This window comes from Ovis aries, chromosome 9 (assembly GCF_016772045.2).
Source record: "Ovis aries strain OAR_USU_Benz2616 breed Rambouillet chromosome 9, ARS-UI_Ramb_v3.0, whole genome shotgun sequence".
NCBI classification, from domain to species: domain Eukaryota; kingdom Metazoa; phylum Chordata; class Mammalia; order Artiodactyla; family Bovidae; genus Ovis; species Ovis aries.
This window is the reverse complement of record NC_056062.1, coordinates 3,467,592-3,481,141: the sequence shown is the minus strand read 5'-3', so window position 1 is coordinate 3,481,141 and position 13,550 is coordinate 3,467,592. Positions and strand designations below refer to the sequence as shown.

General features: G+C 38.4%; 1 protein-coding gene across 1 annotated transcript in view; it reads left to right on the top strand.

Moving 5' to 3' along the window:
- Positions 1-12,882, top strand: part of SDHAF4 (succinate dehydrogenase complex assembly factor 4) — a 33,710-nt gene extending 20,828 nt beyond the window's left edge. Inside the window, exon 3 of the mRNA XM_027972799.2 lies at positions 12,454-12,882. Coding sequence (XP_027828600.1) covers positions 12,454-12,563 — 110 coding nt within the window. The 3' untranslated portion in view covers positions 12,564-12,882. The remainder of the gene's footprint in view (positions 1-12,453) is intronic.
- The last annotated feature ends 668 nt before the right edge of the window (positions 12,883-13,550 follow it).

Below are 13,550 nucleotides of genomic sequence, written 5' to 3'. Positions count from 1 at the left end.
AACCACACATTTCTGGTAGGAATTTAAAGTGATACAACTGCTATGGAAAACAGTTTTGCAACTTCCCGAAAAGTATTTAATACAGAACTACCATGTGACCTTGCAGTTTTACTCCTAGATATAAATCCAAAATAATTTAAAACAGAGACTTAAACAGATATCTGCATCCATGCTGTATTCACAATAGCCAAAAGATAGAAACAGCTTCAACGTCCATCAATGAATAGATGAACAAAGTGTGTTCTGTACACGTAGTGAAGTACTGTTCAGTCCTAAAAAGGAACGGCATTTTGATATAAGCCACAACATGGGTGGACCTTGAAACATTATGCTTAGTGAAACAAGACAGACATGGAAGGACAAATATTATATGATTTCACCTATACTAGGTACCCAGAGTGTGCAAATTCATAAATTCAGAAGGTAGATTAGAAGTCATCAAGGTCTAGAGAGAAGGGGGAAGGGAAAGTTTATTTAGTGGGTACATAGTTTATACTGGGGATGATGAAAAGTTTGGACCATAGTGTTATAGTTATACAGCATTGTGAATATTTAATATCACTAAATTGTATCCTTATAAATGGTTAAATATATAATAGATACAAAGAAGAAAGCATATTTCAACAGTTAATCATCTGTCTGACATTGCTAGACATTCATCTTAATTTTTGAGTTACTGAAGTTTATGTTGAAAATACATTACCAAATCCAGTAGATGCTTGCAGTCTTCATTTTATCTGAACTGTTTACAACCTTTGACAATAGCAACTACTACTTATGGAAATCTTCTGTTTTGGTTTCAGTTATGCTGTCTTTAGTTTCTTATTCTACTTCTTTAAACATTTCTTCCTGGTCTCTTTTTTAAACTCCTATGTATCTGCTCAACTCCCAAATGTATGTATTTGCCAGATCCTGGTCCTGAGCCCTCTAAACATTCCTAGAAGAGCTCATATCTTCCTGAGATTATCTGAAGTATCCTGTGTGTTGATGATTACACATTTATACCTTTAGTCACACCTCTCTCCTGAGCTGCTTTGTTTGCATATTCCAGATATATTTCAAATTAATACATCTAAAACTGAACTCATACTCTTCTCAGTGTTCCCTTCCACCAGTCCTGCTCCAGTCCTCTTCCTTCTGGATTCCCAGTATACCCCATTAACCCAGTCACCCAGCCCTGAAATCTGGGGATAATCCTTCACTCCTGCCTCTTCCTGTGGCCTGGATCCAATCACTAACCAAGTCTTTTTGGTTCTACTTTCTTAACATCTCTTAAATTCACCTCCTCTTTTCCATTCTCTTTTTCATTCATTCCCAAGTCATGTCCAAGTTTTTGCAACGCCATGGACTGAAGCATGCCACACATCCCTGTCCTTCACTATCTCCCAGAGTTTGCTCAGTTTCATGTCCATCGAGTCCGTGATGCTATCTGAACATCTCGTCCTCTGCCACCCTTCTCCTTGTGCTGTCAGTCTTTCCCACCATCAGGGTCTTTTCCAGTGAATCAGCTTTTCTCATCGGGTGGCTTCAGCATCAGTCCTTCCAATGAATATTCAGGGTTGGTTTCTTTTAGGATTGACTGGTTTTATCTCCTTGGAGTCCAAGGATTCCATCCTGTTAATAAAGCCTAGATTCTGGCTGTATCTACTTTTGGTCTCCTAACAGTCTGTCTTCTTCCTTGTTGTCTTCTTTCTAATCTAGTCTCACAGCCTCTAGTACATACTTTATGGCTAGCCACCCTGTCCGATGCAAAAGTGAATAAGGAAAGGAAAATGAAATACGTAGATTACTATGAACAGGACACTGTGTGGTAACCGACATGAGAGATACACAGAAAAAGGTCAGAGAGAAGTAGACAAAAGAGAGAACATTTGAGCTGCGGTTTAAAGGAACAGTGAAACTGCGATAAGTATATGGGAATTGTGGGGGAGTGTTTCCAATAAAGAGAAAAAGGAATGATCAGAAAGAAAGGACTGGGAACATGACACTTGAAAGAGGTAGCCAGTGCATAAACTGTGTGTAGTGGATTAATAGAAAATAAAGCTAGAAAAGTAGATTCGGTTCAAATCAGAGAGGACTTGAAGTACATGGGCTTTTTGCAGTTGACAATGAGGAATACACTGAATGTTACTGGATGGAGATTGTTTTAATCATCTTCTTAAAGTATAATCTGCATATAATAATATTTACCTATTTTAAGTGAAACAGTTCATTAAATTTTAACATGATTACAGTTGTATAACCAACACAAAGAATAACACAGTTCCACCCTTCAAAGACTCCTATGCCTGTTTATACTCAGTCTCATTCTCACATCCCCCTGGCAACCTTTGATCTCTGTCACTATAGTTTTGCCTCCTTTTTTTTTTAGAATTTTAGCCAAATCATACAATAGATAGTCTTTTGTGACTGCCTTCTTTCATTTAATATGATTGGGGGTGGTATTCTGTTTTTGAAATACTAATTCAGCTTTCTGTGCAGATTAGGCTGGAGCCATGAGAGTTAGTAACAGAGATGAGTTAAAAATCTATTGCATTCATCTAGAATGAGACTCAGAACATGATTTGGAGTTGATTTTGGACACCCAGCCTCCAGAACTGTAAGAAAATTAATTTCTGTTTTTTTTAACCACCCAGTTTCTGATATTTTGTTACGGCAGCCCAGGCTACACTAAGGCACCAGTGAGTCCCAGAGATACGGGAGAGGAAAAGCTTCCACTCGAGAGGCTTTCAAAGGAAGTCAAAGCAAGGAGTTCTTTTAGAAAACAGAATAATGACGGGGAAGGACAGTTTATTCACAGTGGAGATAGAATTTTAAAATGAATGAATATTTGAAAATTTTCAAGGTAAATTCTGTATCTCCTTTCTTTTGCTTAGAGAGGGACTACAGGATTTGGGTAATGATTCAGTTTTCTAAAGAGACGTAGTTTGGGGAGGTTGAGTGAGATGATGGCATAAAAGAACATAGAGCTCAACTTCCCTCACGAACACATCAAAAATACAACTACATATGGCATAGTTTTCACTGGAAACTGGCAGAAAGACTGGTATAATCAAGGCTGTAAGAAAGAGCCACATATAATTAGGTTGAAAGGAAAGAACAGTGATCAGCTCAGGACCCATGCCCTTGGGAGAGGACTCAGAGGAAATGGGAGAGTACATGACAGAGACATACTCAAGAGACTGAGCTGTGAGAACCACAGATTGGGTGCTCCTGTCCTGGCATCTTACACAGTGGAGGCAAGCCCCCTTGGCTGGTTCGATGGTTACTGGGACTAACAGGATGGCTTATGAGGAGGACATATACAGGCTTAACCCAGAGGCAGGACAGAGAGAAGCCTGCTCCAGCAGCTGCTAGCTTTCCTGTGACTACCTCAGTGTGCACCTCAACCCAAGACAAGCCAACTCTCTGGCCCCATTCGAACCATGCCATGGTGTGGCCCTGAATATGGCAGCCACAACCAGAAAGAAGATTCAGCCATAGGATGCAGAGGTGATCCAGTCCCAATGTGGCTGCATGAGAACCTGGGCAGACCCCATTTGCTTTGACACTTCCCATTCTGGGGCAAGGAGAGAGAAGAAGACATATTTAAAGGGAACAGAACCAACTCATGCCTGACCTCTGAGCTTCAGCTCCAGCAACCTGGGGTCATACGTCACCCCCAATAGGGCAGTGACAGCCACCTAGCTGTGGCAAGGGGAGTCCCATCCCACACCTGGCTCCAGCTCTAGCCCCTCCACCACCAGGCCCACCTTCTGCCAAGGAGATTGCTATCCGCACAGCCAGAGGAAAGACATGACCCGAATCCATGTCAGATTCAGCTCTCCCACCAAAGGCATTCAACAGACACAGTCTGTATAGGGACACTCCTGCATAAGAGCACCACTTTGGACAAAATGTTTGATCTAAATTCCTCAAGATGGAGAAAGTTAAGCAAAATGAAAAGGCAGAGGAATTTCTCTCAGTAGAGCATTAGGAAGCCCCTGAAAAAACAACTAGTGAAATAAATGACTAGATAAAAAATTCAAAGCATTTGTTACAAAAATGTTAACTGTATTAGGGGAAAGAATATATCTGGATAGCAATATTTTTAATAAGGAACTAGAGAATATTTTAAAAAAAACTCCAATCAGAAATGAAGAATTCTTTAGCTGAAGTAAAAAAACACACTGAAAGGAGTGAGTAGCTGGCTAAGTGACACAGAAGAATGCATCTGTGATCTGGAAGATAGAATAATGGACATCACCCAATCAGAACAGCAAAAAGGCAAATTTTAAAAAATGAAAACAATCCAGGAAATATTTGCGATAACATATCGGGGCAGGGGGGATGGTTAGTAGAAGAAGAGAGAACGAGGAAATGGAAAATGTATTTGAGAAAATTATGACTGAAAAATTTCACAGTCTGAAGAAGAAAACAGCTACTGGAAGAGAGTCCCAAGAAGACGAATCCAAACAAATGTTCTCTAAGACATACCATAATTAAAATGGCAAATGTTGAAGAGGGAATTCTGAAGGATGCAAAGGAAAAATTATCATATACAAGGAAATCCCTATAAATCTACACCTGATTTCTCTGCAGAAACTTTACAGACCAGAAGGGAGCAGCAGATACATTCAAAATCCCAAAAGGGAAAACCCATAACCCATGATACTCTTCCCAGCAAGATTATCATTAAAATAGGAGTAATGAAGAGCATCTCAGATAAACAAAAACAGAATTCATCATTACTAAATTTACCCTAAAAGAAATGTTGAAGGGACTTCTCTGAATGGAAAAGCAGTAAATTATAGGGCAGGGGAAATCCTGCTATAAGAGGCAAATTATAAAAGTCAGGACTAAGGATCATCACTTAAGTACATGTGCACACACTAAATCTTCTCCAATTCTTTGTGAACCCATAACTGTAGCCCACCAAGATCCTCTGTTCATGGGATTTTTTTTTTTTCAGGCAAGAATACTGAAGTGGATTGCGATTTCTTTCTCCAAGGGATCTTCCTGACCCAGGGATCAAACCTTCATCTCCTGCCTTAGCAGGTGGATGGATTCTTTACCACTGAACCACTGGGGAAGCCTCATACCTATGAATAATTACTTTAAATGTCAAAGGACTAAATAAAGACATAGGTGGCTAATTTGATTAAAAACAAGGTCCTTCTATATGCTGCCTACAAGAGACTCACTTCACAACTAAAGACAGAGACTTAAAGTGAAGGAATAGAAACAGTTATTTCATGCAAATAAAAATGATAAGAAAGCAGGAGTAGCAATACTCAGATAAAGTAGACTTTAAACAAAGACTGTAACAGCAGATGAGGGCATTATAATAATGATAAAGGGGTCAGTTTAATAAGAGAATATTATCATTAACATATTTACTGCCGATACAGGAACACCTAAACATATAAAGCAAATATTAACAGACAAAAAGGGAGAAATTGATAACACAATAATAGTAGGGTACTTTAACACCGTACTTATATTAATGGGCAAATTATCCAGACAAAATTAGTAGGGAAACATTGGTCTTAAATAATACAATAGACCTCTTGGACTTAATGAATATGTATAGGACATTACACAAAAACAAAAGAATACACATTCTTTTTAAGTGCACATGAAACATTCTCCAGGATAGAACACATGCTACACCACAAAAGAAGTCCCAGCAAATATGAGAGTATAGGAATTATATCAAACATTTTTTTCTGACCATAGCAGTACAAAACTAAAAATTCATTACAGAAAAAAAAAAATGGGTAAAGAGCAAATACTTAGACACTAAACAGCATGCTATTAAAAAACCAATGGGTCAATGAAGAAATCCAAGAGGAAATGAGAAAATACCTCAAAACCAAAGAAAATGAAAATACAACACTCAAAATCTATGAGGTACAGAAAAAGCAGTTCTAAGAAGGAAGTTTATGGCAATACAGGCTTTCCTCAAGAAAGAAGAAAACAACCTAACCTACCACCTAAAAGAATTAGTAAAAGAAGAACAAACAAAGCCCAAAGTCAGCAACAGGGAGAAAGTAAAGATTCAGTTCAGTTCAGTTGCTCAGTCGTATCCGCCTCTTTGCGACCCCATGAATCGCAGCACGCCAGGCCTCCCTGTCCATCACCAACTCCCGGAGTTCACTCAGACTCACGTCCATCGAGTCAGTGATGCCATCCAGCCATCTTATCCTCTGTTGTCCCCTCCTCCTCCTGCCCCCAATTGCTCCCAGCATCAGAGTCTTTTCCAGTGAGTCAACTTTTCTCATGAGGTGGCCAAAGTACTGGAGTTTCAGCTTTAGCATCATTCCTTCCAAAGAAATCCCAGGGTTGATCTCCTTCAGAATGGATTGGTTGGATCTCCTTGAAGTCTAATGGACTCTCAAGAATCTTCTCCAACACCACAGTTCAAAAGCATCAATTCTTCATAACTCAGCCTTCTTCACAGTCCAACTCTCACATCCATACATGACCACAGGAAAAACCATAGCCTTGACTAGACAGACCTTAGTCGACAAAGTAATGTCTCTGCTTTTGAATATGCTATCTAGGTTGCTCATAACTTTTCTTCCAAGGAGTAAGCTTCTTTTAATTTCATGGCCGCAGTCACCATCTGCAGTGATTTTGGAGCCCAAATAAATAAAGTCTGACACTGTTTCCACTGTTTCCCATTTATTTCCCATGAAGTGATGGGACCAGATGCCATGATCTTCGTTTTCTGAATGTTGAGCTTTAAGCCAACTTTTTCACTCTCCACTTCCACTTTCATCAAGAGGCTTTTTAGTTCCTCTTCACTTTCTGCCACAAGGGTGGTGTCATCTGCATACCTGAGGTTATTGATATTTCTACCAGCAATTTTGATTCCAGCTTGTGCTTCTTCCAGCCCAGTGTTTCTCATGATGTACTCTGCATATAAGTTAAATAAGCAGGGTGACAATATACAGCTTTGACATACTCCTTTTCCTATTTGGAACCAGTCTGTTCTATGTCCAGTTCTAACTGTTGCTTCCTGACCTGCACATAGGTTTCTCAAGAGGCAGGTCAGGTGGTCTGGCATTCCCATCTCTTTCAGGATTTTCCACAGTTTATTGTGATCCACACAGTCAAAGGCTTTGGCATAGTCAATAAAGCAGAAATAGATGTTTTTCGGGAACTCTCTTGCTTTTTCCATGATCCAGCAGATGTCGGCAATTTGATCTCTGGTTCCTCTGCCTTTTCTAAAACCAGCTTGAACACCTGGAAGTTCACAGTTCACATATTGCTGAAGCCTGGCTTGGAGAATTTTAAGCATTACTTTACTAGCGTGTGAGATGAGTGCAATTGTGCAGTAGTTTGAGCATTCTTTGGCATTTCCTTTCTTTGGGATTGGAATGAAAACTGACCTTTTCCAGTCCTGTGGCCACTGCTGAGTTTTCCAAATGTGCTGGCATATTGAGTGCAGCACTTTCACAGCATCATCTTTCAGGATTTGAAATAGCTCTACTGGAATTCCATCACCCCCACTAGCTTTGTTCATAGTGATGCTTTCTAAGGCCCACTTGACTTCACATTCCAGGATGTCTGGCTCTAGGTGAGTGATCATACCATCGAAATTATCTTGGTCGTGAAGATCTATTTTGTACAGTTCTTCTGTGTATTCTTGCCACCTCTTCTTAATATCTTCTGCTTCCGTTAGATCCATACCATTTCTGTCCTTTATCGAGCCGATCTTTGCCTGAAATGTTCCCTTGGTATCTCTAATTTTCTTGAAGAGATCTCTAGTCTTTCCCATTCTATTGTTTTCCTCTGTTTCTTTGCATTGATCACTGAGGAATGCTTTCATATCCTTCTTGCTATTCTTTGGAACTCTGCATTCAGATTCTTATAGCTTTCCTTTTTTCCTTGACTTTTCGCTTCTCTTCTTTTCACAGCTATTTGTAAGGCCTCCTCAAACAGCCATTTTGCTTTTTTGCATTTCTTTTCCATGGGGATGGTCTTGATCCTTGTCTCCTGTACAATCTCACAAACCTCTGTCCATAGTTCATCAGGCACTCTATCAGATCTAGGCCCTTAAATCTATTTCTCACTTCCACTGTATAATCATAAGGGATTTGATTTAGGTCATACCTGAATGGTCTAGTGGTTTCCCTACTTTCTTCAATTTAAGTCTAAATTTGCCATAAGGATTAGAGGGAAATAAATAGAGAGCAACAATAACAATAGAAAAGATCAGTGAAACCAAGAGCTGGCTCTTTGGCAAAATGAACAAAACTGGTAAAGTTTAGTCAGGATCACCAAGAAAAAAAGAAGACCCAAATAAATGAAAGAAAAAATAACAATGAAAATAACAGAAACACAAAAGAATCAGAAATAGTTATATGCCAACGAATTGGACAACCTAGAAGAAATAAATTTCTAGAAACATACAACCTGTCAAGTCTGAAACAAGAAGACCTACACAACTTGGACAGACCAATCAGTAGTAGTGAAATTGAATCTGTAATTCTAAAACTCCCCGCTAACAAAAATCCAGGACTGGCCAGTTTCAAAGGGAAATTCTACCGAACGTGTAAATAACAGCTAACACCTAACCTTCTCAAAGTAGTCCAGAAAAGTGAAGTTGTCAGAACACTCTCAAATTCATTCTACAAGACCACCAGTAATGACCCTGGTATCAAAACCACGCAGAGACACTACAACAAAAGAAAATTACAGGTCAGAATCTTTGATATAGATTCTAAAATCCTCAACAAAATATTAGCAAACTGAATCCAAAAGTAAAAGGATTATATACAATGATCAATTTGAATTTATTTCAGAGACACAAGGTTTGTTCAGTATTTACAAATCAATTAATGTGATAGAGTACATTAACAAAAGGAAGAATAAAAACCACCTGATTATCTCAATAGATTCAGAAAAATCTTTGAAAAAATTTATTACTCATTATAAAACTCTTCATCTAAGTGGATATATAGAGGGAACATATCTCAACACTATAAAGGCCACTTATGACAAATCCAAAGCTAACATCATATTCAGCAGTAAAAGCTGAAAGCCTTTCTTCTAATTCAGGAACAAGACAGGGATGCCCACTCTTGCCACCTATTTAGCATCATATTGAAAGTTCTAGCCACAGCAGTAGAACAAGGAAGATAAATATGTATGCAAATGTGAAAGAAAGAAGTAAAAGTGTCACCGTTTGCAGATGCATGATGCTGTATATAAGAAACCCTAAAGTCTCAATCCAAAGACTACTAGAACTAATAAATTCTGTAAAGTTACAGAATATGATTAATATACAAAAATATGTTTCTTTTACATACATAAAGAACTATCATAAAGATACACAGAATAAACTGTCACATAATAAATATACACATAATAAACTATCATAAAGTTAAAAAAAATTCTTTAAAATCACATCAAAAAGAATAAAACACCTAGGAATAAACTTAAAGGTGAAAAACGTCTGCTCTGAAAACTGAGAGAGTGATGAAGGAAATTGAAGATGATGGAAGAAGTGGGAGGTTATCCTGTGCTCCTGAATTGAAAGAATTAATACTGTTAAATGGTCATACTACCCAGAGCAATCTGCAGATTAAAGGCAATCCCTATCAAAATAACCATGCCATTTTTCACAGAACTAGAATAAATAATCCAGACGTTCATATAGAACCACAAATGGCCCCCAAATTGCCAAAATAATCCAGAGGAAGAACAGATCTGGAGAGATCAAGCTCCCAGACTTCAGACTGTACTACAAAACCACAGTAATGAAAACAGCCTAGTACTGGCACAAAAACAGACACATAGATTAATGAAACAGAATAGAGATCCCAGAAATGAACTCATGCACCTGTGGTCAATTAGTCTACAACAAAAGAGGCACTGGAAAAAGAAAGTTGTGTTGGGAAAACTGGACAGCCTCATAAGAAAGATTGGAACATTTCCTCACACTACATACAGAAATACTCAGTGGATTAAGTATATACATGTAAGACCTGAAACCATAAAGAGAACATAGACATAACACTCTGTGACATAAATTGTAGCAATATTTTTTTGAATCTGTCTCCTAACCAGAAGAGATAAAAGCAGACATAAACAGATGGGACCTAATTCAACTTAAAAACTTTTGGATAGCGAAGGAAACCATGGATAAACGAAAAGACAACCGTGAAATAAGAGAAAATACTTGCAAACAATTTGACCACACAGGGTTAATATCCAAATACATAAACAGCTCATACAACTCCATATTAAAAAAAAAATAACCCAATCAAAAAATGGGCAGAAGATGGGAATAGACATTTTTCCAAAGAAGATATAGAGGTGGCCAGTAGGCACATGGGAAAAAATGCTCAACATCACTAATTATTAGAGAAAGGCAAATCAAAACTACAATCAGATATCAGCTCACAATGGTCAGAATGACCATCATCAAAAAGTCAACAAATAAAAAATACTTGAGAAGATGTGGAGAAAAGGAAACTTTCATACACTGTTGGTGGGAATGTAAATTGGTTCATACAGTATGGAAAACATTATAGAGTTTCCTCAAAAAAACTGGAAATAGAATTGCCATATGACCCAGTGATTCCACTGGCATGTATATATCCAAAGAAAATGAAAACACTAATTTGAAGGCATAGATTGCACCCCAGTGTTCATAGCATTGCTTATAATAGCCAAGATACGGAAACAACCTAAATGATGAACAGATTAGTAGGTAAAGAAGATGTGGTGTGTACACACACACACACACACACACACACACACACACACACACACATAGGAATATTACCCAGCCATTAAAAAGAATGAAATCTGCCATTTGCAACAAATGGAAATGGACCTCAAGAATATTCTGCTTAGTGAAAAAAGAGAAAGAGAAATATTTGCTTTTCATCTCTTATATATGGAGCCTAAAAAATAAGAACAGGGTATATAGCAAAACATTTACAGACTAACAGGTATAGGAAACTAAACTAGTGGTTACTACTGGGGAGAGGGAAGTGGGGAAGCCAATATAGGGGTATGGGATTAAGAGATATAGACTACTGTCTTTAGGACTTCCCTGGTTGTACAGTGGTTAAGAATTTTCCTGCCAATGCAGGGGACAGGAGTTTCATCCCTAGTCTGGGAAGATTCCAGATACCACAGGGCAACTTAAGCCAGTGCAAGGACATGATTACTGCACCTTCATTCCACAACTACTGAAGCCTACATGTTCCAGAGTCAGACTCATTTCCTGAGCCCACAAGCTGCAACTCTCAAAGCCCTCACACTCTGGAGCCCATGTGCCACAACTAGAGAGTCCATGCACCTCAACGAAAGATCCCCTGTGACACAGGGAAGATCCTGTGTGCCCCAGCTAAGACCCAATGCAGTCAAATAAATAAATATTCATTATATAAATACCTTTGGAAAAAGAACTGGGTGGTTCTAGTGGCTGGTTCCTCTCCTGTTCTCCCCATGTACAGTCAGTACAGTGTGTGTGCCAAGAGCAAGACTGCAACCAGAATGTGTGAATTCAAACTCACTTTCACCACTTAGTAGCTGTGTAACCTTGAGCTCCTCATCTGTAGAATGGAGATGATAATTGTTCCTGTCCCAAAGGATTATTACAAGCATTAATTAATATGTATAGAGTCTTCAGAATTGAGCATGAACTCAAAATGAACATTCCTATTATGAACACCTAGTATTAACAGTAATAGCAGCTGTTAGGCGCATGCAAGAGACCTGGGTTTGATCCCTGGGTTGGGAAGATCCCCTGAAGGAGGGCATGGCAACCCACTCAAGAATTCTTGACTGGAGAATCCCATGGACAGAGGAGCCTGTTAGGCTGTGGTCCATGGGGTCACAAAGAGTCAGAGATGACTGAGTGACTAAGCACATGCACATAAATGGCAGTTTCAGATAATCAGTTGCTGAAGCCAAAACTGTGTGATGAGGAAAATTAATACTCATAGCTAGAATTAATTGAGCATTCTTATGTACCTGGCACTGTGCCAGACCCTTTACATGCATTTCTTTTTTTATTTCTCAGGACAGGTATGATTGTCCCCAGTTCACTCATAAGAAAAAATAAGACATTGAGTCTTAAGTAATATTCAAAGTAATCTTATTTCACAGCCTTTCAAACCCTATGGATTTGAAGTCTGTATTCTCTGTACCCCTTTCCTCCTGTTCTAATCCAGCCAGTCCGCAGATGAGAGCCTGAGAGGGGTCTGAGAATTCTAAGTCATTAATGCAAGTAATAAAGTTGATTGAATATGAAGATTGTATCCTAAAGTGATCTCTCATGCTGGGAAGAACTACGTTTAGAGTGTGTTTAAGGACTGCATAGCAGTAGCTTCATCAGTAGCATCCATCCTCGTTAACTGTCAGCTCAGCACCCTCATCTGCAGAATTGATGATAATGCTTTTCCCACCTCCATTGACTGCTTTTTTTTAAACTTATTATTTCTTCAGAATTTCCAGATGATATTAATCCTGTTACAAAAGAGAAAGGTGGACCCAGAGGCCCAGAACCTACCCGATACGGAGATTGGGAACGAAAAGGACGCTGTATTGATTTTTAAGCCACATGTTTTACTGTAGTATCTTTTTCTGATAGTGTACATCTGAATTAACTTTTTTTTGATTATTGTTTTTCTGTACATCATTTATGTTTCCTAATTTCTATAATGTGTTTTAAAATATATGTGATAGCTTTGGAAGAAAACATGCTGCTATATATTAGGAAAGAGGAAATATTTTTATATTAGCACATTAATTTTAATTTAAATCTTTTGGGGTATTTAAGGGATGATTAGAGCTGCAAACTTTCATTTCATCATGTTTCAATTTAAGTTAGTTGTTTATAAGATACAAGTGTAAATAAAACTTTAAAAAAAATGATTTTGTTGCCATGTTCTAAATAATTGTGACTCTTTCAATGTGAGTTAAGTAGTGCATTACAGTTTGGTAAGGTCACAGTAACAATAGAAACTCTTTAACTCTGGAGCCAGTTACTTGGGCTCAAATCCCAGCTCTAATGCTTACTAGCTTATGTAACTTTGGGTAAGTTATTTAACTTTTCTGTGCTTTAACTTTAATGTGCTTCAGAATCCTTATGTGTCAATTGGAGATAATACTAGTTCCACCTAGTAGGACAGTTGAGCTTAAATGAGTGAGTACGTGTGAACCACCTGGAGCAGTGCACAGCACATACCACTCAGTGAGTGAGTGATCCTTACATCATAAATGTATTTTCTCAGGTCTCTAGGCTTCTTGAGGGGAAAGATTTAAAAACTCACATTTGGATCACCATATAGAAGATGGCAGAGTAATAGGACGGGGAGACCACTTTCTCCCCCACAAATTCATCAAAAGAACATTTAAACGCTGAGTAAATTCCACAGAAAAACTTCTGAACGCTGGCAGAGGACATCAGCCACCCAGAAAAGCAGCCCATTGTCTTCGAAAAGCAGTAGGAAAAAATATAAAAGACAAAAAAAGAGACAAAAGAGGTAGGGATGGAGCTCCGTCCTGGGAAGGGAGTCTTAAAAAGAAGTTTCCAAACACCA